The following is a 25,779-nucleotide window of genomic DNA, read 5'->3' as shown; positions in this document are numbered from 1 at the left end:
TGCATTTTTGTGCGTTTGTACCTGCACGCTGGTCGGCGTGGATGCGTATTTGCACGTCTGTGTGCGTGCATGCACCCTGGTTTCTGTGTGAGCATGCGTGCAGGATTGCGTGCGCGCGTGCACATAGGGGGCGCAGCGAAGGCCCTGGAGAGCACATTAACGGGTTCCTCAGTTGCACGTGCGGCACGTCCTCTCTGCCCCCCCCCCCCCCCCCCGCAGACCCAGTGGTGCGCTGGCAGCGTGCCGAGCCTTGATTACGGCTGACCCTGCGAGCGCCCGCCCGCCCCACTTCCTGAACAAAGACGCGGCTCTGAGCAGCAGCAATATGTCACACCGCCTCCCCAAAATCTGCGCCCCTCCTCCCCCCCATCCCCCTTTCACACGGCTCTCCTCCCCCTTTCCTCTCCCGCGAAGAGCTGGTCTGCTGCGAGCGCTCTGATTGCCTGTGCGGCAGCGCGCGCTCTGTACAGGGAGCGGCGCTCATCTGGGGAGTTAGCAAAGCTAGCCGAGCTGAGCTGGGCTGAGCCGAGCTGCAGCCGCGCTCCTGTAGAAATAAACTGCCCTTTTTTTTACCTGCTCACATCCAGGGGAACCTGCTCTCCAGACCCCCTTCCCTCCTCCTCCTCCTCCCTCGAGGGCCCCTCCCCCCCGTGGCCAGGTGTGCTAATTTTAGTGGGGAGGGCGGCGCATGCTGAAGTGAGGGCGCGGTGGGGGCGCAGGGGGGCGTCGAACGCACCCCTGGAGAGCCCCGCTGCCACAGCCTGCCACCGCTGCTGCTGCTGCTGCGCTTTTTTATTTGCATTCATTACTTATTTATTCTTTTGTTTTTTCTTTTTCTTTTTTTTTCCTCGCCATTGGGTTTCTCTCTGGCTGTTTCTGTGCAGGCTAGAGCAGTAGTGGTGCTGCTTTAAGTGGGGAGTCAGTGTCAGTCAGTGTTGGGGGGGGGGGGGGAAGCGGTGTGTGTTAGTTGTTGTGTGTGTCGAGTATGTGGTGTTGTGTGTGGGATTGAGTACTTTGTGCTTGTGTGTGTGTGTGTGTTGGTGGTTGAGGTAGTGTGTGGTGGGGGTGTGAGTACTGTTCTGCGTGTGTGTGTGTGGTTTGAGTATCAGGGGTTATATTGAGGTACTTTGTGTGTGTGTGTGGTGTGGTCGGGTAGTGTGTGTGTGGTGAGTCTGGTGTGTGTGTGTGTGTGTATACTGAGGTACTCGTGTTGTTGTGTGTGTGTTGAGGTACTGTGGTGTTGTGTGTGTGTGTGTCTGAGGTACTGTGTGTGCTTGTGTGTGTGTGTGTCTGAGGTACTGTGTGTGTGTGTGTGTGTGTGTGTGTGTGTGTTCTGAGGTACTCGTGTGTGTGTGTGATATGAGGTACTGTGTGTGTGTGTGTGTCTGAGGTACTGTGTGTGTGTGTGTGTGTGTGTGAGGTACGGTGTGTGTGTGTCTGAGGTACTGTGTGTGTGTGTTGTCTGAGGTACGGTGTGTGTGTGTGTGAGGTACGGTGTGTGTGTGTCTGAGGTACTGTGTGTGTGTGTGTGTGAGGTACGGTGTGTGTGTGTGTGTGAGGTACGGTGTGTGTGTGTGTGTGTGTGTGTGTGTGTGTCTGAGGTACTGTGTGTGTGTGTGTGTGTGTGTGAGGTTGTGGTGTCACGTGTGTGTGTGTGTGTGGTGGTGTGTGTGGTGTGGTACTGTGTGTGTTGAGGTACGGTGTGTGCTGTGTGTGCTGTGTGTGTGAGGTACGTGTGTGTGTGTGTGAGGTAGGTGTGTGATGTGTGTGTAGGTACGGTGTGCTGGTGTGTGTGTGTAGGTACGTGTGGTGTGTTGTGTGTGTGGTAGTGTGCGGTGTGTGTGTTGGTTGAGGTACGGGTGTGTGGTGGTGTGTGTGTGCTAGGTACGGTGTGTGTGTGTGTGTGAGGTACGTGTGGTGTGTGTGTGAGGGACGTGTGGTGTCTGAGTACGTGTGGTGTGTGTGTGAGTCGGTGTGAGGCGTGTGTGTGTGTCTGAGGTACTGTGTGTGTGTGGGTACGGTGTGTGTGAGGTAGGTGTGTGTGTGTGTGAGGTACGGTGTGTGTGTGTCTGATGTACTGTGTGTGTGTGAGGTACGGTGTGTGCTTGCGCGTGTGTGTGAGGTACTGTGTGTGTGTGTCTGAGGTACGGTGTGTGTGTGTGTATGTGTGTGTGAGGTACGGTGTGTGTGTGTGAGGTACGGTGTGTGTGTGTGAGGTACGGTGTGTGCCTGCGCGTGTGTGATCTCTTGACTGCGGCGCTCCCCTGAATAGTAAGCAGCGTGTGTCTGGGGGAGGTGAGAGAGAGAGCAGGAGAGGAGCCGGCGATCCTGCCTCAGACCCGACTGCAGGCTGAGCGGCGGCACTGAGGCAGCCCTGCCTCCTCCCTCTCTCTCCCTCATTCATCCAGTCAGCTCTGCTTCTGAGGAGAAGGAGCCGGTTAGCGCCGGGGCGGCCGCGCGGCGCTGCGCCAGGCTGGTAACGTATGTCGCTGGGCTCGTCTCCGTGGTAGCGGCGCTCGGCGGCGGCGGGTGGGGGACGCGGCGCGGCTCGACGTGCGGCGGCGGCGGCAGTGGCGGCTCCGGTCGTAATTCGGGTTGACTGTCACGGCAGCGGCGCAGCGGTGTTCACGATGCGAGACGACGTGCTCCGATGCCATTCGCTATGTTTCAGTTTTTTTTTTTTTTTTTTTTTTTAAATGTTTCCTTTTATTTTCTGCTTTAATCTGTAAAATGTATTCATTTAACCGTGTTTTTTTCCCCTATCAGTTCGGTGCTGTGGATTTAAATGTGTGAGATGTGTTGAATTTTTGTTATTATTATTTTTTGCGTTTTCTTTGTGTGGCTGCATAACTTGGTTCTCCTCTGTGGAGCAGCCATGTCGTGTCTGTCGGCGGTGTTTCGCGAGCGGGATGAGATCAGAATCCCAATGCCTCCGGTCTCTGAGGTGCCAGCCTGACGCTCGCTGCGCGTTTGTGCTGTGATCAGGGCGAGAGCCGCGTGCAGCGTGGCAGAGAACAAACGGCCTCTGCGCTTCCCCGCTGTGCAGTTCTTCTCTCCCTTTGGGCAGTGAGAGGGGTTCATTCAGTCTAATCTGCCACAGCGCTGGTGGTCGTGGTGTGACTGGCACCAGGTGACCCAGACCATCTGAAGGCTGCACGCGCTCTGGTTTCTGTGTGGGTGGGTTGGGGGGGCGGTTGGGCTGTTTGTGTTTACCTCCAGGGTCATGTGCTGGCCTTGGTGCTGGAGTGGTTGGGTGTAATTAAGGGGATTGTTTTGGAGGAGGAAGGTGTCTCCATCCAGCCCAGCTGACATTGTGGAGCAGAGGTGGTGTTCCAGCGGGAGATTAGGGGAGTGGGAGGCGGAGCTGCTTTCATGTCAGATGAGATCTTGTGCGGAAGGTCACCGAGCGGGGGCTTTTCAGCTGTTGCTGTGTTAAAGTATTCAAGCTTTGCGCGAATGGAAGCCACTGCTGCTTGGCGGCATCCCACACTGCTCTGGGAGAAAGGAAGGCCATGGTGTTGGACCACCATTTAACTATAGCAAATGGAGAATTTTTTGGCAATTGAAGATGGAGGGTAGTGTGAGATGTGCCTGCCACTATCGGGACAGTGACATGTTCTTCTCTGTGTGTTTGACATGCCTTTGCATTTGGAACAGTGTCATGTTGAAGGATCCTGTTAGCCTGTTCTAGCAGCCAGTCTCATGTTGGCTATATCATGGCTAGGTGTCTCATGTCAGTCTTAATGCTCAAAAGCACAGCGGTTTCTGCGACTAAATCACTTTCCTACTTACGTCCTAAATTTTGCCTGCTCATAAAAGAATCTTCAGCTCTGCTCTCGAACTGTAGTGCACTTCAGTATCAATCGTATTTTGGTGAATCTGGGCCTGTATCCAGAATTCACCTCTAAAGGTAGACCTGCATCCAGCGTGCAGCTGTAAGAGTAGGTGGAATAAGAGAACAGTTATGGACAGAAAGAAGCAGCCATGCATGATCATATGAAATCCCCCTAAGTGTGGACACAGATCAGTTGTCATCTAAAGGGTCATGTCTGACCTTGTTTGTTCAGAGGATGAGATGTGATCCTCAGTGTTGAGTTGTAATAACAGAGTGGATCTGCAGTGTCATTGCTAAACATGTGCTGAGCTTTCAGATGGCAACAGTCCGTGTTTGGTAAACATCGTCATTAACCTTGATCTGAAGCTTAGCCTGTTGTCCTTTCTGCTTTGGAAAAATGCTGCCTCTACACTCCCCGATGCTATGTGAGTAGAGACAGGGAGTATCTAGTTATTTATATCTCTCAATGGTATTCTGTATTGTATACTTATTGTAACCTTATTTAGGGTACTCTTATTTTCAAAGAGGATGCTCAAATCTTGTGGCTATGAACCTTCAAATAAATAATAAGAAAACCAATAGTAATTGTGGTCTCATTAAAACCACGTCTGGCATTAAAACGATGTCCCATTTTAAAACGTCGTCTATGCTTTTCGGTAACCTGACTGATCTCGCAGACCGGTTTCGTTCAGTTTGTTCTTCAGTACCCGTCCTAAGACATGACCCTTTCTTACATTGTGATAATATTTTATAGAGTTTCCAATAGAAAGCAGATTGTTTCTATTGTATGCTTGGCTTTTCAGGGTCTACGGTAAGCATTTTGCCAGGGAGCGCAGGTGCTCCTGATCTGGAAAATTTAGAAGCAAATAGAGGAGCACAAACTGCATACACAGTTTGTTTTTTTTCTTCTTTCTACTCCCCATGACAGGAACACCCTCAAAATAGCCTGTAATAGTTTAAAAATTTTTATTGAACAGAATAATTTTCCTTTTTTCAATACTGTATGCGGTGCTCAGGTTGCCAGTGCATTTCAGGGGGTGCTCAAACCTTTTCATCCCGTCTCTGGGATAGATTTGCCCCTCATGTGCACCAGTGCTTGTTTTTTTACCGTGAGGGTTGTTCTCCCGCATATTCCACTGAACGAAAATAACTTATTAACAGTATTTTCTTCATTTTGAGAAAAGTAGCTTAACCCACTGTTGGCGATTGGTACCACGCTAACGTTAGACGGCGAGTTCCAGAAGAATCGACGTGTGCTCTCATCATTTCAGAGAGTGACTTTGTGGTCGTGCCTCATTAGTACAGATGAGTTTATTCACTGGCATGTTCCAGAGAGCTCATATTTATTTTGTGGCTTAAAGTGCCAAGGACCAGACGGTGTAAAAAGTCCACACTGGTTCTGGGCATTCCCTGGCTCATAAAGAGGCTAAGTGTGGCCGGTCTGTCTGTGTCGTCGTGGCTACCTTAACACCTGTTCCGCCTTATATTCCAATTTTACATTTTGATATGGGTAAATAAATGTGATGGGTAGATGCCGATTTTTGGCATAGACTGACGCTGTCCTAGTTTATGAATTATTCAGCTTTTGTGTGTTTTAAATTCTGTTGTATGCAGTTTTCTGTGGCTAAGAGGACAGGGGAAAGGTACATGAGTTTGTCAGTTCATCACTTCAGTTGTTCCCAGTAGGCATCTCGATGAGTGGCTGGGATTTTAAAGTCTATTAAAGGTCATTGTCATTGTCATTGTCATTGCCAGTCGTTAGGAATCGTGATACACGGGCAGCATTTTGAGGCAATGCAGATTCTCGCGGGCGATATTTCCCATCTGCATTGGTTAAAAATATTGCCTGAGTATCATGGGCTTTCAGTATTAAGTGTACCCATTACTGACCTAAATATATCTTATGTTATGACAGTGGCTGGCTGTTTGTCATGGAAGTCGCAGGTTTTGTTATTTACCTTTTTTTTTTAAGCAGTTCTGTGACTTTCCGGTTTTTCTTTTTTAAAAATCTCTATTTCCGCGATTTCCCCCATCCTCAGCGCTTTCCATGATTTAAAAAGGTTTATTTTTTGGCAGTTTCGGATGGCTGCCAACCTTAGTGCAGCCTTCAGTGCGATTTGTATGGGCCCAAGCCTTTAACCTGACGCATGCTGTGAGAAACGTAGTGGGACTGTGTGTAAAATGTAATTCACTTGTTTTTTTAATTTTAAAAAAAGCAGGAGCTAATGTGAGCATTTTGCTTGTGCTGTAGAACACTGTAATACAAATGCACCGGAGATAACCAACACGGTTCTCTTTGGATTAGCGTGCTGAGGCTCAATCGCATGTGCCAGTCCTGGTTGCCTGTCCCGTCCGATTGACCAATCAGCACGCGATTCTGCTGCTGTTTCTGAGGTTCTGCTGTGTGTAGGGCGGCTGGTTCTGACCAGGTGCATGGCAGAATATGAACATCACACTCCGTTGACCAGCTTGGAGGAAGGAAACTGGCTCTCTTTGATTTCTCATGAACTGCCATTCATTAGTGTAAAGCATTTAAAGGGCATGATCACATCGGTTAATTGTGTTTTATTGTTAGCTAATTTTATATTTGAAGCTGGTAGCTGTGGAAATCCTGGTTTTACCAGTAGGTGCTCATAGTATTGTGCCTCTTAATGGGCCAGTTTCGTCATTTTTTCTGTGTGTTCGCTCGTCCGCAAAAATGAATCCTGCGCACTGGTGCTTTCTGTGTGCATTACACACCTCTTCTGACAGTCATTATGCAGCGTGGTTTAAAATGAATTTCATTGGGTTTCTCTGTTGTGATGAACACGTAAAGCTACTGGAGATGGAAATTTACAACCCCTCTCTCTCTCTCTCTCTCTCTCTCTCTCTCTCTTTCTCTCTCTCTATCTCTCTCTCTATCTCTCTCTCTCTCTCTCTCTCTCTCTCTCTCTCTCTCTCTCTCTCTCGCTCTCTCTATCTCTCTCTCTCTCTGCAGCATTTTCAGCTGGCTTTGATTGACTCGACCCCCTGCACTTTGTCCAAAGCTGAAAGTAAGTACCCCGAATCATAAAAATCATTTCCCTGCTGCAGCTTCCGTTTTTAACATGATTACTGTGCTGTACTCGGCATGGAACAAACTGCACACAAAGGGCTTCATTTCCAAACCGACAATTCTCTAATAAACGGCCTCTTTTTGTAATTAAAGTGGGTGCGCTTATACCGGTTTTTATTTTTTTTGTAATGTTTTTTTTTTCTTTTCCTTTTCCGTTTTTTTTTTTCATTTTCCTCGCATTGCCATTTCATATTTGCCTTAGACGGTGGTTACCAAGGAAACACCAATAGCCATTTCCCCAGACTCTCGGGAGAAGAAGGGCAGCCTCACCTCTCTCCTTTTTCCATCTGAATGTGCACTCCTCTGGTTTATTAGAGAGAGGGATACCATTAAACCCCTGGCACCGCACTCATTTCAGCATTTATAACGCCAGTAAGACCAGGGAACGATGTGGGGATCTTCTCCATGGCTGCCCCTTACGGTTCCTGCCTGTGGAGTTGTTTTTATCTGTGATTTATCTAATCCTTGACTTCTTTCCTTCTTTTCACAGTTCAGTTTCACATTGCGCATTTATATGAAATTCAGGTAAGCCCTCCCCTGTGGGTGGATTTATTATTCTGTTTTTCACTGTATTTTAACGCCTGTTACTGTATTTCCTGTCAACGTGCTCTTTAATTGCTAGCATCTGTGAAGGGCTGAATTGGTAGTGGTAGGTCAGTGGCGTGCATGGGCTCCGGTTAGCTGAGTGGGGTTAATAGGGAGGGCTTTCCCGTTGTGTGACGGGCTGTATTTACCGGGGCCTGGGCTGTGAGCGTCCTGCCTGTGCTTCCCTGTGTCCTGGGCTGTGAGCGTCCTGCCTGTGCTTCCCTGTGTCCTGGGCTGTGAGCGTCCTGCCTGTGCTTCCCTGTGTCCTGGGCTGTGAGCGTCCTGCCTGTGCTTCCCTGTGTCGTAGCTGTGCTGCGTCTCGTTCTGACGCCCTGCTGGAGCGCGTGCGTGTTGAGGGCCTCGCTCCCGCGTCTGAGCCTGGGGTGTTGGGGAGAGAGACGGGGCCGAGCGTTCGCCGTGTGTGTGTGGGAGGCGGGGATCTGGGCCGCGGCGTGTTTAGTCCGCCCGTGCGCCACCTGCTACCCACGGCGGTAATGAAGCTGGCGGTAACAGACGCTCCGGGGTGGCCTGGCTCCCGGTCCCCAGCCCGCCCCCCCCCCCCCCCCCCCCCCCCGATCCCTGGGCGGAAACCTGCCTACGTGCCGCTCTCTCGACCCCCTTCCAAGCGCCGGTGTCAGCTCAGGCGATAAACAAGATGGCGGACCGCTGACTCCTGCGAGCTGGAGTCTGGACCCCCAGGAGCACCCCTTTCGGGGCGACTCTCCCCCCGTTCCCCGGGCGTTCAGCCACGGACTCGCTCATTAACCGCTTCTCCCCTGCGGAATCCTGGCACAGCGCACGGCGGCGCCATGGCAACCGCTCGAGCCGCACAGACCCAGATGTGCCGCTAATGATAATGCGACTGACTGGGATGCATGCAGGGCCTCCTCCACTCGGCTTATTATAGAGAGAGAGAGAGGGAGAGAGAGAGAGAGGTCTGTATAGCGCACGCATCAAAGCGTTCCTTACTCTGGGTGAATGAGTAACAGCCGCCGTTGCCCTCGGCGTTTGGTTCTCGATCCCCCGCTGCGAACGTGTCACTGCGTCAGCGTTTGTGGTGATAGTATTGTCTGAGCGCAGTGCTCACAGCGCCTCATAGAGAGGGTTTGTGTGGCTGCAGGCTTTAATGACGTAACGCATTAGAGTGCCTTTTGGGCATTTTTTTGTTTATTTGGCGTTTCTCTGAAATGCCGCGTCTGTCGGGCCGTGTACAGCAGTAATGCATGGCCAGCCGTTTCCATTAGCTGCCAAGAAACTGCTTGATAGTCAGGGTGTTGCCGGTTTGAATCTGGGGTGGGACACAGCTGCCTCAATTAGACTAAAATGACATATATTTCTGTAACAAATGTGCAGCTGTGCTGTATAGACTGTAAAAATCTTAAGTGCTTGGTCTAGTCTCTTGAATGCAACTGATAAGGTTTCGTTGTGGGATATGGTCTTGACATTCTGACCTCTGGGCCATCCTGTGATCAGGCTCCTGTGTCCTCATTGGGATGTGTGCTGTGCTTCACTCAGGCTACTGCTCAAGCTCTCCTGGTGTTCTGTGCTGTTGCTCTTTACGAGCTGTCGACGTGTCACTCAGTGCTGTGGACTTGCACAGACTGTAAATGGGTTGTGTTGGAGAGCTGTGCAGCCAATGGCACGCGTGTCATTTTACAGAACCAGTGCAGTTTTACGGGTTGATTCTGAGCAGCCATGTCCAGATGTGTATTTGCCAGGGTGCCACTGCACATCTACACAAATGCGTGTACACACACACACACACACACACACACACACACACTCACACACTCGAACATGCGCACACATACTCAGTCTCTGTCCGTCTCGTAGACACAGACACACACGCCCTCGCAGACAGGATCTGTCTACTGTTTAGTTTTCCTCAAGGTTGTAGCGTATCTACCGTCGTCTGTCGTCCAGATCGTTGGCCTTTAACCCGATCCTGGTGTTTGGCGCAAGCCGAGGTTCGATCCCCCCTAAAAACGCGTTGGCGGGTTACCTGCGCCCCGCCGGACCTTGGAGGGGGATGTTCTTACCCCCCTGCGCTTGGGGCCGCAGGGGCATTCGGCCTCGGGCCCGGCTCAGAGAGGACAGACAGCCTGGCCCTCGGGTTACTGAGAGAAAACAAACACAGACGTCTGAAGTGGAGTTCTCCTGTTTCACTGATACCGCCGGCTGCTGGGGCTGAATGGGCCCGGCGGGGGGGGCGTGGGGGGGGGGGTCGACAGAGCTGCCGGACTTGTTGAGTCTGGCATGGCTGGTCTCCTAGACTGACCCTCCCCCAGGGAGTGTTGTGGGTCTTAGCCCCCCCTCCCCTTTCTTCACAGGCTAGTTAACGTTGTCATTTCCTCCTCCCAGTCGCCCTGAGAGAGCTCCGCATTCTCAGTGTCCGTCTGGCGAGCTCCCGGAGCCGCCGGCTTTGTTGTCTGTCCCCGCGGAGAGCGCTCGTAAAAAAAACCACCCCTTTCCCGTCCGCCAAACCGCTGTCCTCTGCTCCCCTCCCCTGCTCTCCGGCCCGCAGAAGAAGTACCGCGCGGCCAAGGAAGCCTATGAGGCCCTCCTGCAGACGGAAAACCTTCCCTCTCCGGTCAAGGCGACGACCCTGCAGCAGCTGGGTAAGCCCACCGGCCGTCTCCTTCCCTCACGGCGCCACGTGTGTGTGTGTGTGTGTGTGTGTGTGTGTGGGGTGAGCCGTGCTGGGTGAACCTGGACCCGCACACGCTTCACGGCGCCTTTACTGAACTGCACTGTCTAGATATCCTTAAAGTCATAAAAGGGTACTTCTTAAAAAACATTTTGATAGTGTTTGCCTGTTATAGACTGGGGCGTATTTAAATAAAGGAAGTATATATTTTGGCGTTCGAAAAAGCCTTTTGCTTGAAGGAGTGCACTGTGTTATCTGTCTCGGTGATGATTTCATGATTGTTTGGGCCTGCTGTTTCTTTGTCTGCGTTATTATGTTTATTTGAGTTCCGTGTGGTTTTTACAGTCCTTTGGCGTTCTCTGTGAGGTCGGGTTTTTATTTTAGAAGGTCAGTCTAATAAAGGAGTGAAGTGAGGTTTTGTCAGTGGCCGTGCTGTGGGAGCCCCTGGGTTCTGTTCCTGTTCCCGTGCGTTCCCTCCTCTGCTTTTCCCAAAAATCCCGAGCCCGTGCTGCTCCAGCCTCTGCTCCTCATGACCGTGGGACATGCAGGCACACACACCGCTGTCCCCAGCACCCCCCGGCCCTCCTCTTAAAACACCCTGGGCTCGTTTCAGGGCCTCTCCGGGCAGACTGTCACTCGGCCATAAAACCATTTCCATTCTGTGCCGAATTGCTGGTGTTGGTGCGGTTGCCATGGTGAACTCCTCCTGGGCGGCCTGCCACAGGTGTCAGGAGAAGGAGCTGTGTGTGTGTGTGTGTGTGTCTGTCTGTCTGCCTGCCTGCCTGTGTGTTTGTCTGGGTCTTCTGTGTGTGTTTGTGTGTGTGTGTGTGTGTGTGTGTGTGTGTGTGTGTGTGTGTGTGTGTGTGTGTGTCTGTGTCTGGGTCTTGTGTGTATGTTTGCGTGTGTGTTTGTGTCTGTGTGAGAGTGTGTGTGTGTCTGAGAGAGTGAGTATGTGCATGTGTACATGTCTGTACATGTGGCTGTGGGTCTGTAGCTGTAGAGCAGGGGGGTTGTTTCTGCCGTCTCCGGCTCCTGACAGCTGTTTTGGCGTCTGAACTCTGACGGTGGGGAAGGGGTTTGGGCAGATTGGGCTGGGACGGGACCTTTGAAGAGCCCTTCCCCCACCCTGCGTTCCCCCCTCGCTGAGGGGCTGCAGACCGGCCATTTGCTCTGTTTATGGGAGGCTCTTACTCCTCTGAGCCCCGCTAGCGCTCGAGCACGCCGCCGCGAGCTACGCTGTTTCAGTTTCACCCTCCACACCGTGGACACGCCAAATTATTTACCCGCTAGTGCGCTCTAGCCAGGCCACAGCAGCAGTGCCAGTGCGCTTTAACTGAGTCAGATTCACCCCCAGCCCCAGTGAGCTTTAACTGAGTCAGATTCACCCCCAGCACCAGTGAGCTTTAACTGAGTCAGATTCACCCCCAGCACCAGTGCGCTTTAACTGAGTCAGATTCACTGCCAGCCCCAGTGTGCTTTAACTGAGTCAGATTCACTGCCTGCCCCAGTGCGCTTTAACTGAGTCAGATTCACTGCCTGCCCCAGTGCGCTTTAACTGAGTCAGATTCACCTCCAGCCCCAGTGCGCTTTAACTGAGTCAGATTCACCACCAGCTCCGGTGCACTTTAACTGAGTCAGATTCACTGCCAGCCCCAGTGCGCTTTAACTGAGTCAGATTCACCACCAGCCCCAGTGCGCTTTAACTGAGTCAGATTCACCCCCAGCCCCAGTGCGCTTTAACTGAGTCAGATTCACTGCCTGCCCCAGTGCGCTTTAACTGAGTCAGATTCACTGCCAGCCCCAGTGCGCTTTAACTGAGTCAGATTCACTGCCAGCCCCAGTGCGCTTTAACTGATTCAGATTCACTGCCAGCCCCAGTGCGCTTTAACTGATTCAGATTCACCCCCAGCCCCAGTGCGCTTTAACTGAGTCAGATTCACTGCCAGCCCCAGTGCGCTTTAACTGAGTCAGATTCACTGCCAGCCCCAGTGCGCTTTAACTGAGTCAGATTCACTGCCTGCCCCAGTGCGCTTTAACTGAGTCAGATTCACTGCCAGCCCCAGTGCGCTTTAACTGAGTCAGATTCACTGCCAGCCCCAGTGCGCTTTAACTGAGTCAGATTCACTGCCAGCCCCAGTGCGCTTTAACTGAGTCAGATTCACTGCCTGCCCCAGTGCGCTTTAACTGAGTCAGATTCACCACCAGCTCCAGTGCACTTTAACTGAGTCAGATTCACCTCCAGCCCCAGTGTGCTTTAACTGAGTCAGATTCACTGCCAGCCCCAGTGTGCTTTAACTGATTCAGATTCACTGCCAGCCCCAGTGCGCTTTAACTGAGTCAGATTCACTGCCTGCTCCAGTTCGCTTTAACTGAGTCAGATTCACCTCCAGCCCCAGTGCGCTTTAACTGAGTCAGATTCACCGCCAGCCCCAGTGCGCTTTAACTGAGTCAGATTCACTGCCAGCCCCAGTGCGCTTTAACTGAGTCAGATTCACCCCCAGCCCCAGTGCGCTTTAACTGAGTCAGATTCACTGCCAGCCCCAGTGCGCTTTAACTGAGTCAGATTCACTGCCAGCCCCAGTGCGCTTTAACTGAGTCAGATTCACGGCCAGCCCCAGTGCGCTTTAACTGATTCAGATTCACTGCCAGCCCCAGTGCGCTTTAACTGATTCAGATTCACCCCCAGCCCCAGTGCGCTTTAACTGAGTCAGATTCACTGCCAGCCCCAGTGTGCTTTAACTGAGTCAGATTCACCGCCTGCCCCAGTGCGCTTTAACTGAGTCAGATTCACTGCCAGCCCCAGTGTGCTTTAACTGAGTCAGATTCACTGCCTGCCCCAGTGCGCTTTAACTGAGTCAGATTCACTGTCTGCCCCAGTGCGCTTTAACTGAGTCAGATTCACTGCCAGCCCCAGTGTGCTTTAACTGAGTCAGATTCACCGCCTGCCCCAGTGCGCTTTAACTGAGTCAGATTCACTGCCAGCCCCAGTGCGCTTTAACTGAGTCAGATTCACTGCCAGCCCCAGTGCGCTTTAACTGAGTCAGATTCACTGCCAGCCCCAGTGTGCTTTAACTGAGTCAGATTCACTGCCTGTCCCAGTGCGCTTTAACTGAGTCAGATTCACCACCAGCCCCAGTGTGCTTTAACTGAGTCAGATTCACTGCCAGCCCCAGTGCGCTTTAACTGAGTCAGATTCACCACCAGCCCCAGTGCGCTTTAACTGAGTCAGATTCACTGCCTGCCCCAGTGCGCTTTAACTGAGTCAGATTCACCTCCAGCCCCAGTGCGCTTTAACTGAGTCAGATTCACCACCAGCCCCAGTGCGCTTTAACTGAGTCAGATTCACCTCCAGCCCCAGTGCGCTTTAACTGAGTCAGATTCACTGCCAGCCCCAGTGTGCTTTAACTGAGTCAGATTCACTGCCTGCCCCAGTGCGCTTTAACTGAGTCAGATTCACTGCCTGCCCCAGTGCGCTTTAACTGAGTCAGATTCACTGCCTGCCCCAGTGCGCTTTAACTGAGTCAGATTCACTGCCAGCCCCAGTGCGCTTTAACTGAGTCAGATTCACCGCCAGCCCCAGTGCGCTTTAACTGAGTCAGATTCACCACCAGCCCCAGTGCGCTTTAACTGAGTCAGATTCACTGCCTGCCCCAGTGCGCTTTAACTGAGTCACATTCACTGCCAGCCCCAGTGCGCTTTAACTGAGTCAGATTCACTGCCAGCCCCAGTGCGCTTTAACTGAGTCAGATTCACTGCCTGCCCCAGTGCGCTTTAACTGAGTCAGATTCACTGCCTGCCCCAGTGCGCTTTAACTGAGTCAGATTCACCACCAGCCCCAGTGCGCTTTAACTGAGTCAGATTCACTGCCAGCCCCAGTGCGCTTTAACTGAGTCAGATTCACTGCCAGCCCCAGTGCGCTTTAACTGAGTCAGATTCACTGCCAGCCCCAGTGCGCTTTAACTGAGTCAGATTCACCGCCAGCCCCAGTGCGCTTTAACTGAGTCAGATTCACTGCCAGCCCCAGTGCGCTTTAATCAGGGACAGTGGGGGGAAGACGGTTGAGGGAAGATTTGTGAAGAAATGTCTGCATCTTTAAACCCCGCCCACATGCTGCCTTCCCCTTTAGGCTGGATGCATCACACGGTGGAGCAGCTGGGAGATAAAGCCAACAAGGACAGCTATGCTATCCAGTGTCTGCAGCAGTCTCTAGAGGCAGACCCCAACTCTGGCCAGTCTTGGTACTTTCTTGGCAGGTAAGTTTTTTTATTTTTTTTTAAAGAAAAAAAAGAAAGAAACTGTGTGTCTGTGTTCTTTTGGAAGTACTACTGCATTTAAAAAAATGGGGTAAGGTCTCCCAATTGTGGCATGCTAAAGAGTGTGTGACACTGTGTTGTTTACTGTGGGATACAGGCCTGTGCTGTGTGTGTGCGGTGTGGGCACGTGTGCCTGAATGTGTGGGGCACAGGTCTGCGTGTGTGCTGGGCTCTGGGGCCAGGACGAGTGCTTCAGTAGAGGCTGCCTGAATGATTCAGGAACTGCTCACTGTGTGCGGAAGGACCGGTGCGTTTGGATGTCATGAAACGTTAGCTCAGTGCAGTCCTGCTTATTTTGCCTTGGGTTTGGTGGCGCGTAGCTAAAACCTGACTGGTGCCTGCAGACCCCTCGTAAAGACAGCGCTGGGCCTGTCCCGCTGCGGTTTCGGGCCGCCCAGTCTGGGGTGGGGTGGGGTGGGGTGGGGGGCGCGGTCTTTCGCACCCCTGCTGCTGCTCGTTTGAAAAGGGCTCATTCTGTGGTGAGCTCAGAAGCGACAGTGGCTGACGAGGGAACTGAGTAATTAGAGGGTTTGCTGCAAGTTCTCCTTTTTGTGCACTGTCCCACAGTGTTTCCTTTCAGAATGATTTGACCCGAGAACCTTGTAGTGCTTTCAGTTGTGTACACTTAACCTAGGTCTCAGAGTTTTTTTTAGTTTTTTAATTGTTTTTGTTTGTACTGTGTTGTAATACGGAGAACATCCTTATAATGGGGGAGGTTAGCAAAGATATTTACACTTAGCAAAGATACTTACACGCTGATTTTCTGCTGTAGTCGATGCCTGTGTCTAGTAGATCCTTCAGCTCATCATATTGTTGCAGACCTAGTCTGACCATGGTGTTTGTTTTCTATCTGACTGTATCATTTGCCTTTTTGGGCTTTTAGCAGTGTTCTTATCCAGAGCGACTTGCACAGAATGCATTCTTTTTTTCCCCCTGCATCGCTGCCCATAGTGCTAAGCCAGCGAGTGTTAGTGTTCTGGTCAAGCCCTTGGTTCCGGATGTCATTATTGGAAGTACTGCGCACTGATGGGCGTGAATATGGTTTCAGGAATGTGTATTTATAAAGCTCTGTTTATATTATCGAGGTTATTTGTTTTGTTGGTGTTATGTAACTGCAGGAGAGCGGAGGTGCTTGTGTGCGTAATATTTGTTGATGTTGTGCTCCTTCCTGTCCTTCCTCCTGCAGGTGCTACTCCAGTATTGGGCGGGTCCAGGATGCCTTCATTTCCTACAGGCAGTCTATTGATAAATCCGAGGCCAGTGCAGACACCTGGTGCTCTATAGGGTGAGTGGCCTTCTGCTCTCTGTCCGTTCCACATCGCTATCTTTCTTTCTGCTCTCTTCTTTTACTGCGCTCTATCCTTTTTCTACTCTCCTTTTTTTTACTGTCCCCAATTTTGATTGAAAGATCTCTCTGAACATTTCAGTCTTTTCTTCTTCCCCAGTTTTTGATTCAGCAAAGCTCTACGCTAACAGTTTTTTTCCCCAAAGAGCACTTGTGCTGCTAAGTTGAAGAAATTTCGGAGCACGCTAATGTTGTCCCAATTAGCCGACGTGCTCCTGGATTATTTCCCCCGGGCCCGCCACGCACCGGTGTTCAGGGGCTAGTGCTCCCGAAATGCGAGCGCGGTAGAGGCCCGCTCAGGGGGCTCTCCGAATCGTTGGGTCCTTTGTTCTCCCGCGGTGTTGAGTCCGTCAGCAGGGCAGGCGCCGGCGTGTGGAAGTAGGGCTGCTCTCACCCCCGGTGACGTGTTAATGAGATGCGCTGGCGGCCGAACCCTGAGGGAGTCTGCCTGAACGCGTGTTACCGCTGGGAGGAGGAGCGGGCCTCTGTGTACTGCTGACAGCGGGGGCTCAAAGGACCCGAGTGGCGTTCTGCCCGCCCGCTCGATGCCCGCCCTCTGCCCACCACTCGATGCCCGCTCTATGCCAGATCTCTGCCTGCTCTCTGCCCGAGCCACGCTGGAGGAGTTGTGCTCCTCTCCTCAGGAGCTCCTTTTGTCACCGAGGTGTTTTCAGGGCGCAGATAAACGTGCGGTAAATGTTCAGCCGGGGCCTGGCACCGGGGAAGCGGGTAGTGCTGCTGCTGCTGCTGCTGCTGCTGCTGTCAGACACTCCCCCTGACCCCAGGCGAATCTGCGCATCTCTGTACTGCAGCAGCGCAGGAGCATGCTTCTGCGCAGCTGAGGACAGGAGAAATTGGACCTCGCTGTAGCGTGGCAGTTTTGAGGAAGTGGTTGACGGGGAGAACCTAAACGGGCCCCACGGTAGACGCCTCTCTAAGGGCCCTGGCCTGTCATTTATGCGCCTTTTACAGGCCTGTTTTGTAAAATGTCATTTTTAAATGCACTCGTATTAAAGGCTAGTGTTTCCTCTTCTGTGCCCACCTCCCGAAACTCCTGTGTCTTTCATTCCATTTAACTCTCTCTATCTCTCGCTCCCTACCTCCCTCTTTCCCTCCTTATACCTTCCTCTCTCCCTCCCTATACCTTCCTCTCTCCCTTGTTCACTCCCTCCCTCTCTCCCCTCCATCTCTCCCTCTGTCTCTTCCTCTCTCTCCCCCCTCCCCCCTCTCTCCTCTCCCCTCCCCTCTACTCTCTTCCCTCTCTCCTCTCCCTTCCCCCCTCCTCGCTCTCGCTCTCCTCCCCCCCCCTCCCTCCCGTCTCTCCCCTCTCCCTCCCCCCCCAGTGTGCTGTACCAGCAGCAGAGCCAGCCCATGGACGCCCTGCAGGCGTACATCTGCGCGGTGCAGCTGGACCACGGGCACTCGGCGGCCTGGATGGACCTGGGCACGCTGTACGAGTCCTGCAACCAGCCTCAGGACGCCATCAAGTGCTACATCAACGCCACCCGCAGCAAGTCCTGCGCCAACACGTCCGCCCTCACCACGCGCATTAAATGCCTGCAGGTACCTGTCCGCTCCGCGCGTCCCCCCCCCCCCGCGGCGGGTCTCACCTCTGAGTCACTGGGTCGGCCTTGTCTACGGCAGGGCGGGAGCCTGTGTGCCATTCTGCCGCTGTCATAGGGCCTGTCTGATCAGTGCTCCTGAGTGTATTCACCCACTGAGAAGGCTGCGTTCGTCCATTCCTGCATTTACTTTCCTGCCCGTTTCGTTTGAAGCCAAAGTAATTGAGCTGGATGGCTTTTGTGTTTAATGTGTATGAGTGGAGAGGGCATTGTCACCTGTAGCATGTAAACATATTTTCACACCATTAAGACCACCAGCCCTATTTCCCCACTGAGTTGTTTGACCTTTTTTTGTTATAATTTTTACCATTTCATTCATTTATAAATATGTAATGATGAAGCCTCTTCGTCTCTTGTTAATGTTAAGTGCAGTGTCTCACCTGTGTAGCTGGAAGACACGGTTGTAGTAGAACACTGGAGTTCGTATATCCTCGTAGGTCAGCATTGAATGTGTTTTTACGCAATTTCTCCTAGGCTCAGTTGTGTAACCTTCAACAAGGTAGTCTACCGAGTAAAAGTAAAATGCTTCCTAGTATTGAGGAGGCGTGGAGCCTACCAATCCCAGCAGAGCTCACGTCCAGACAGGGAGGCCTGAACGCAGCACACCAGGTGAGAGGAGCTAGCCTGTCCTGTAGACCCCCCCCCCCCACCCCCACCCCCCGCTGCCGCCAACTTCTCTAAACACTTACACCAGTGACGCCTTCTAAAAAAATTTTCCCCTGGCCTTCCTTGTGCAAGGAAAAACAAGTGCTAATATCACCGGCCTTGGATCCTAGATAAAACATCCTTTCACACAAGCTGACATTTCCTTTTTAGATTTAGTTTTAAAAAGGGGTGTTTTTAAAAAACACCAGAAATTGTGCATACGTGTATGCGCTCTGTCAATGCAGCCTAGCTTAATTTGTGCTACGGTGATTGCGATGCTTGACTTTTTTTTTTTCTCCTTTTACAACTGGAGAAAGAATTAGATACAGCTTTTAAAAAAATTAATTGAATGAATGCTCACTGAAAGTAATGTTTAGTGAATGTGGCTCATTTCTGTTATTTCTTCTTTTTTTTTTTTACCTTATTAACAATATTGATTAAATTGCACACAAAAATCTTAATTAAAAAATGAACTAATTACACGTAGACACACAATTTGTATGGCTGTGTTTGAGATTCAGGAGTGTTTGCTATGCCTTCTGTGGATTCTAAGACCAAGGCTGTTTAAAGTTGGCCATGTTAGTTTAAACATCATTTAGTGGTTTGTTCAAATGTATTTTTATTATTTAATAGTGCAGTACGATGTAGCCTTAAGCATTGGAGAGGTTGATTGTTTTTACCGTGGCAACAACCATCACATGCATCAGTTTCCAAATAATGTAATTCTCACTCATCCATTCTGTCAACATGCAGCAAACTGCTAACTGTTGCTAACTGTGGGTGGATAACTTATTTAAATTATCTACAGGTAACACTGAGGTGTGACGGTATATTCCTGCTTACTGAAATGTTTCTGGTGCAGTTGACTGTTTATCACCTGTCCTTTATTGACCGTTGGAGGTTGACCGATGGTCAGCGGTCTGTGGAAGGTTCTGGAAGTGTCAGTATTTCAGCGACGTTAACCTGGTCATAAATTCTCTGGCCGCCAATGACTCCATCTTTGTTTTCTTGGGCAGCCGTTTGACGTTAAGAGCTTCTCAGCGAGAAAACGCTTTAATGGCAAACGGTGGCAAGGCAGAATTTGTTTGTTCATTTTTTTTTTATTATTATTTTTTTAATTTCTCATCCTTCATGCCAAGAAAAACACATTGGCTGATTAATTGTGCCGAAAGATTCTGTGCCAGAATCGGAGAGTTTATGACTCAGGAACTGTCCTTGAAAATCAGAAAATCAGTCTCTTGATTAGGAGGAAATGGGTTATTTTTAGTCCAGCAGGAAAATATTTATTTAATTATTTTATTTTTTTGAGATGATGTACTTTGGGAAGTAAGAAATCTAGGAAAAAATAAGTCTAGAATTAAAGTTTTCATACAAACTTACTAAATGTCATTTTTAAAAAGTGCTGTTGAACTATGTCATGTGCTGACTTTGGAGAATACCCACCTGTAAGGAAAGCATGTACGTTTGATATACCGGCTTTTATAATTCTTGTGATTCCGATCAGTGTTACCTCTGCACCTGTTGCTGTTGTGATTCTTGCCTGTTAATTGGTTCGCAGTGATGGAGGCTCATACAGAGACGTGTGTGTGAGCGTGTGTCTGACTCTGCTGTAGCGGCTGTGGGCCTGCGGTTGCCCCTGTGTGAGGGTGCTCTGGCACCCCCCACCCCACCCACCCCCCAGGCACTCAGAGTGTGAATGTGGTGTCGGCGGGAGGGAGGCTGTGTTATATAACACTGTAACGGTCTCCCCTGCTCTGTGTGGATGGCAGGCCTGTAATGCTCATCAGAGTGATGATGAGGGAGGAGGAAGGCTGGTGTAACAGTGTACAGTGTAACATGGTAATGGTATCTCTGACGCTGTAATGGTGATTGTGCTCTGTGTTGCTGGCAGGCCTGTAGTTCAGAGTGATGATGAGGGAGGAGGAAGGCTGGTACAGTGTACAGTGTAATGCTGTAACGGTATCACTGACGCTGTAATGGTGATTGTGCTCTGTGTTGATGGCAGGCCTGTAGTTCAGAGTGATGATGAGGGAGGAGGAAGGCTGGTGTTACAGTGTACAGTGTAATGCTGTAACGGTATCACTGACGCTGTAATGGTGATTGTGCTCTGTGTTGCTGGCAGGCCTGTAAAGCTCATCAGAGTGATGATGAGGGAGGAGGAGGTGTAACAGTGTACAGTGTAATTCTGTAACGGTATCTCTGACGCTGTAATGGTGATTGTGCTCTGTGTTGCTGGCAGGCCTGTAGTTCAGAGTGATGATGAGGGAGGAGGAAGGCTGGTGTAACAGTGTACAGTGTAACATGGTAATGGTATCTCTGACGCTGTAATGGTGATTGTGCTCTGTGTTGCTGGCAGGCCTGTAGTTCAGAGTGATGATGAGGGAGGAGGAAGGCCGGTGGTACAGTGTACAGTGTAACATGGTAATGGTAATTCTGACGCTGTAATGGTGATTGTGCTCTGTGTTGCTGGCAGGCCTGTAGTTCAGAGTGATGATGAGGGAGGAGGAAGGCCGGTGGTACAGTGTACAGTGTAATGCTGTAACGGTATCACTGACGCTGTAATGGTGATTGTGCTCTGTGTTGCTGGCAGGCCTGTAATGCTCATCAGAGTGATGATGAGGGAGGAGGAAGGCCGGTGGTACAGTGTACAGTGTAATGCTGTAACGGTAACACTGACGCTGTAATGGTGATTGTGCTCTGTGTTGCTGGCAGGCTTGTAAAGCTCATCAGAGTAATGATGGCGGCTTGCGGCCCCCTCAGGCGACGGCGCAGTCGTTGCCTCAGCACGTGGGCCCCTCGACCCAAACCGACGACCAGTCCAGCCCCGCCAAGAGGAAGAGGACGTCCAGCCCAGCCAAGGTACGAGGGTTGGGTTTCCCGAAACCCGGCACCGCTATGGCACCAGTTCCCATACAGCCGGTACCGACCGGTCCGAACGACAACACGGGTTTCAGTGCCTCGTTTCAGTGCCCCACGTCTTCACTAGCTTAACTTCACACTCGCTCTGTCAACCTTTGGCAAGCTGTGTCAAAATGGCAAAGCGAAATGGTATAAATTATAATTACGAACTGGCGTTCGATTTCCTTGCCTTATGAAGACGTTCTTTAATGTTGTCGTGTTCCCTTATTTAAAAGCAGGTGATTGGTTCAGGCACCATTTAGGTGCTAGTTGTGCCCCAGTAGCTGGCTGTTTATTCATCATCCCCTTTGTATTTTTTACTTTTAGTCGCAGAACTCTCTGGATTCCTGGGTGAGCAGTCCTGTCCAGCAGCAGGCCCCTAGCTGGTACCTAACGCCGCAGAAGCTGCAGGTGCGTTGGGTCTGGAGTGAGCCGCCGTCGGCTCTGCTGCGCCGCGCAGTGAGCGCGGTCGATGGCGGTAAGCTCGCGGTCTCCGTCTCTTGACTGGCGTTCCTCTGCGTCTGCGCAGTTCCTGGAGCAGTTGCGGGCGAACAGGACGAGCCTGAAGCCGACGCAGCTGCAGGTCCTGGAGCAGCTGGAAGGCCAGTACGCCCTCATGCAGCAGCATCAGCAGCAGGTGCGTGGCCCTCTGGGTCGCCTCTTCTGCCCCTTTTCTCCCCCGTTTAAAACGTCTCATCAGCGCTGCAGCGCTCGTGGCAACCTCCTCTGTCAGTTTGGGAGTGCTAAAGAAGTGAATGAACGCTATGTAAATAAATGGCTTGTGTATAAAAGACTGAGCTGTGGAAGGTGTTCTGGATGAGAGTTTGCTAAAGGCCCAAATCTGCACACCTCGTTCAACAGCTAGAGGTGTTGTTGGGCTGTTAATTAGTAGAGTCAGGTGTGCCAAAGTAGGGTTGAAATAAAAACAACCTGCAGGTTGATTTGCAGGAACAGGGTTGGGCAGTCCTGAGCTGAATGAAAGTGTACATGCTGTACAAATAGCTTGTATGTAAGAGAAGTGAGAAGTCAGTTAGGATGAGAGAGTCTGCTAACTGCCTAAAATGAGATACGGTAGCGGTAACCTTGACGCAGTTCAAAGAAACGTGTAGCGCGTTGAGCTCGAGAGCTGTCTGCTTTGTGTGTGCAAACTGATGAAGATGACCGCACCCTCCTCTTCCTCCCCCTGACCAGATGAGACACAACGCGGCCGGACAGGCCCGACCCGCGGTGCCCAACGGCCCCACCGCCAACTCTTCGCCGCCCGCCGCTCAGACCCCCAACGCCGCCCCGTCCCCCTCAGCCCGCTCCCCCTGCACCGGCCCGCCCGTGGCCAACGGACCTTTCCTGGCAAGCCCCGCCCCCTGTAGCACAGCAGGAACGCTGGGTAACGCGGACACTGTTTCTGTAGGCAATAATCACACGACAGGAATGGGGAGCAACGGAAATGTGCCTTACCTGCAGCTAAACGCACTACCTCACAACTGCACAACCCCGAGCAGCGCGGAGGAGCCGTGGAAACACCAACACGTCAACTCCACTCAGGTACGCTATCCCCATGGTTACCAACACCTTAACTCCACTCAGGTACTTTATCCCCATGGTTACCAACACCTTAACTCCACTCAGGTACTTTATCCCCATGGTTACCAACACCTTAACTCCACTCAGGTACTTTATCCCCATGGTTACCAACATCAACACCTTAACTCCACTCAGATACTTTCAAATCCCCATGGTTACCAACATCAACACCTTAACTCCACTCAGGTACCAGAGCAACCACCCCCTTCTCCCCACAGTTACACATTCAGACAAAAATAAAAAGAACATTTCTGACATGGATATTGTGCATGTTGTTGTGAAATATAGACCCTATGTTTATTTACTTAAGCGCTTCAAGGTGAATATCTTGCGCAATGTGAGGATAATCGCTTTAAACCTAAAAAAAGAGACTTTTCTGAGATGTGGATGGATTTTCAGAGATTTTGCTCAATATGGTGCTCTGTTAACTTTTTTCCCAAGGAGCATATGTGCTGCTAAGTTTAGGAGCGCACAAATGCTTCCCAGTTAGTAGATGTGCTCCTAAATCATTTTTCCAGTTTTCAGGGGCAGATGCTCTTAAAATGGGAGCACTGCTGAATGTAGCTACGCAGAAGTGATAGTACTGACAGAAGTGAATGTTTGAATTCTTCTGAAGGCATTTTAGACTTGGATGCCCCCCCCCACCATCAGTGTAATTCTGAATGCAGCCATGCCTGCATTCATCTGACTGACCTGTTGTGCCTGTCTGTTGATCGATTAGTGGGTCATGAACCCCCTGCTGGTCAGAATCAATATTGCGGTTGGAATTGTGTGTGGTTAAGATCTCTGTTAGTGAGACATTTGCCTGAGTCGTGGTGACTGACGTCCGGTAATACTGAGCCCCCCTCCTTCCTTTTCTCTGTGGTTCCAGGGCCTTCACAAAGGTCCCGGTTCGCATTCGGCAGGTCCCAATGGCGAACGGCCTTTCTCTTCCGCTGGGACGCCCCAGCACTTCCAGGCGGCTGGCCCCGGCGTTCAGAATCAGGTTGGACATTCCGGGCCGGCCGGTGGGCCGGCGGCGCCGGGCGCGGCTCTCAATCACCGCCCCTCCCCCCCCCACTCTGCTACCTCAGGCGGACAGCAAGGCATTACCTTAACCAAAGAGAGCAAGCCATCAGGAAACGGCGACAGGCATTCCGGGGAGACGCCCAACAGCACTGCCACCGCGGAGGGACTCCCTAATCACGTCCATCAGGCGGCGGCGGGGGCGGGGCCGGCCGACGCCCCGCCCGACCCCGGCCGCGCGGAACCCGAGTCACCAGGTGTACTTAGTCCAGACAATCCTCCTCCGCTCTCTGCCTTGTTGACGGGAAAAGCCAGTAGCGGCGGGGCGGCGGGACCCTGCGGAAAAGTCAACAACGTCCACCCGGCCCTCCACGGCGCCCCCGGGGCCCCCGGGAGCTCGGCGGCGTCCTCGCCGGCCTCGGCCATGTCCACCGCCACCCCGTCCCCAAAGTCCACGGAGCACGCTCCAGCCAACAGCGCCGCCAGCCTTAACAGCCCCTCCGCGTCCCGGCCCACGGTGAACGGCAAGGGCCCGGAGGACTCCCGCAGCCCCGCGAAGGTGGACCCGCCCGCAGTCAGCCGCAAGCCTGCCCTGCCCCTCACGCCCTCCTCCTCCGTCTCCATCTACCCCAGCTCCAGCGACGTGCTCAAAGCCTGCAGGTGAGCCCTCCGCCCGGCCTCAGCGTCGCCCTCTTCAGCCAGAGGAAGGTAGCGCGGGGTCGACATAGGTGACTTGCCATCCGCAGCGCTCCTGGTTTAGTGTTGCCAGCGTTTCCCTGTTTTACCGTCTACCGTTCTGTAGCTTTTCATTTCACACGCCCGATTCCACTAATTAGCAGCTCAACGAGATCTCCTGCTGTTCAATGAGGTGTGCTTTTGTTAGCGTTGGAGTGAAAACCTTTGCGACAGTAGACCTGCAGGAACAGGGTTTGGTATCTGCTGGTGTGGAGGATGTTGATGCACAAGCCCTTACTCACTGCCTATAGTTTTGGCCATTGTTGTTATTTGTTTAGAGAGATCACTGTTAATGATTGTCAGATGAATGCAGTGCTGTTGGTTTAGTGTTGTGTGTGTTTTATAAGTGCCGCGGATGCTGATGCCAGAGCCATTCTTGGCTCTCTGCATGTTGTTTTGGTCACTGTGGCAGCGACATCACTTTCAGTGATTGTCTAATGGATGCGATGTTGGAATCTTGGCCTGTAGCTGACAAAAGGGGCTTTTAAAGGTGTTGAGTGTTGCTGGTTCAGCCTATAGATGTTGACGGCACAGCCTGTATACTTTCCAGCCCAAAGCTTCTGCCCTAGAATTAAAGCTTCCTTTCCTACACTTGAATAGCTTATTTAAGAATATTACACTTACTATGTAAATCCAGTCAACTGTTTAGAACCTGACGGCTATGATGTCACATCACTGAAAATGGGGCCAGTGCAACTGATTTCAGTTCTGTTCTGTAAACGGAACTGAAATACTTTGCCTATAGCATCCTAGCTTGTTCGGTGCCCTTGGCAAAATTTCAAGTGGAGCACTTCCGTTGTAATGAACGGTGTTGCAGAGGTTCTCCCCTATCGCGTTTGTTTTTGTTTTTGGCGGGGGCTCCATGGATAAGTGAACGAGGAGCGCGAGCCGTGTGCGCTACGGCGACCTCACAAAGTTCCCGCCCTGCGCAGTTGCCTATATCACCTGCTGTCTCAGACCACTGCTGGCCTGTAGCTCTGTTCAACTGTCGGCTGACTCAGAAGCAGAAGCATGCCCAATAAACGAAGCGGACTCTGTTTAATTCAGTTAATTATTTCTTGCTTTGGAGAGGAGATGTCATCTTTTAACAGGGCGTATTTTAAAAAAAATAGTTAGCATATAAAATCTGTGCACTCTGCCCATAATCACGTGTACAGATATCGAAGGAGTCTTCCCTCGCTTCCAGTAACATTGATAAGGATCTCTGGCCCTGCTTGGGATGCTCTTGCGGAGAAGGGCGGTGGGCGTCGAGGTGAAATGTGAGACGCGGGAGTTTCAGAGTCCCGTGCAGAGAGAGGGTGAAGCGCCTGGGCTCCTGCTCTACGCTCCTGTGCTCGTGTGGGACGGCTGAACCCTGATTCCTGTTGGAGCCGCGCGGGGTAAACCGAGCTCATCCGGGCTCTGGGATTGATTAATACACCTGATACTGCCCAGGTCCCGCATTTGAGCCTTTTTCCGTTCTCTGCAGATTGCT

At 51.5% G+C, this 25,779-nt stretch overlaps 1 protein-coding gene across 6 annotated transcripts in view; it reads left to right on the top strand.

Moving 5' to 3' along the window:
• kdm6a (lysine (K)-specific demethylase 6A) overlaps window positions 1-25,779 on the top strand; it is an 84,547-nt gene that overhangs the window by 44,972 nt on the left and 13,796 nt on the right. For 3 of the 6 annotated variants that reach the window (XM_064310352.1, XM_064310354.1, XM_064310353.1), the window contains 12 exons: window positions 6,813-6,867; window positions 7,420-7,454; window positions 10,039-10,132; window positions 14,288-14,414; window positions 15,661-15,759; window positions 17,163-17,382; window positions 17,916-18,050; window positions 20,799-20,945; window positions 21,312-21,395; window positions 21,514-21,621; window positions 22,176-22,526; window positions 23,437-24,230. In XM_064310352.1, the coding sequence (XP_064166422.1) occupies window positions 6,813-6,867; window positions 7,420-7,454; window positions 10,039-10,132; window positions 14,288-14,414; window positions 15,661-15,759; window positions 17,163-17,382; window positions 17,916-18,050; window positions 20,799-20,945; window positions 21,312-21,395; window positions 21,514-21,621; window positions 22,176-22,526; window positions 23,437-24,230 (2,249 nt within the window). The remainder of the gene's footprint in view (window positions 1-6,812; window positions 6,868-7,419; window positions 7,455-10,038; window positions 10,133-14,287; window positions 14,415-15,660; window positions 15,760-17,162; window positions 17,383-17,915; window positions 18,051-20,798; window positions 20,946-21,311; window positions 21,396-21,513; window positions 21,622-22,175; window positions 22,527-23,436; window positions 24,231-25,779) is intronic. The other 3 variants (XM_064310356.1, XM_064310357.1, XM_064310355.1) reach the window with 2 other exon arrangements.

This window comes from Anguilla rostrata, chromosome 15 (genome assembly GCF_018555375.3).
Source record: "Anguilla rostrata isolate EN2019 chromosome 15, ASM1855537v3, whole genome shotgun sequence".
NCBI lineage: Eukaryota > Metazoa > Chordata > Actinopteri > Anguilliformes > Anguillidae > Anguilla > Anguilla rostrata.
Note: the sequence above shows the minus strand (reverse complement) of the source record. Positions and strands in the feature narration are given on the sequence as shown.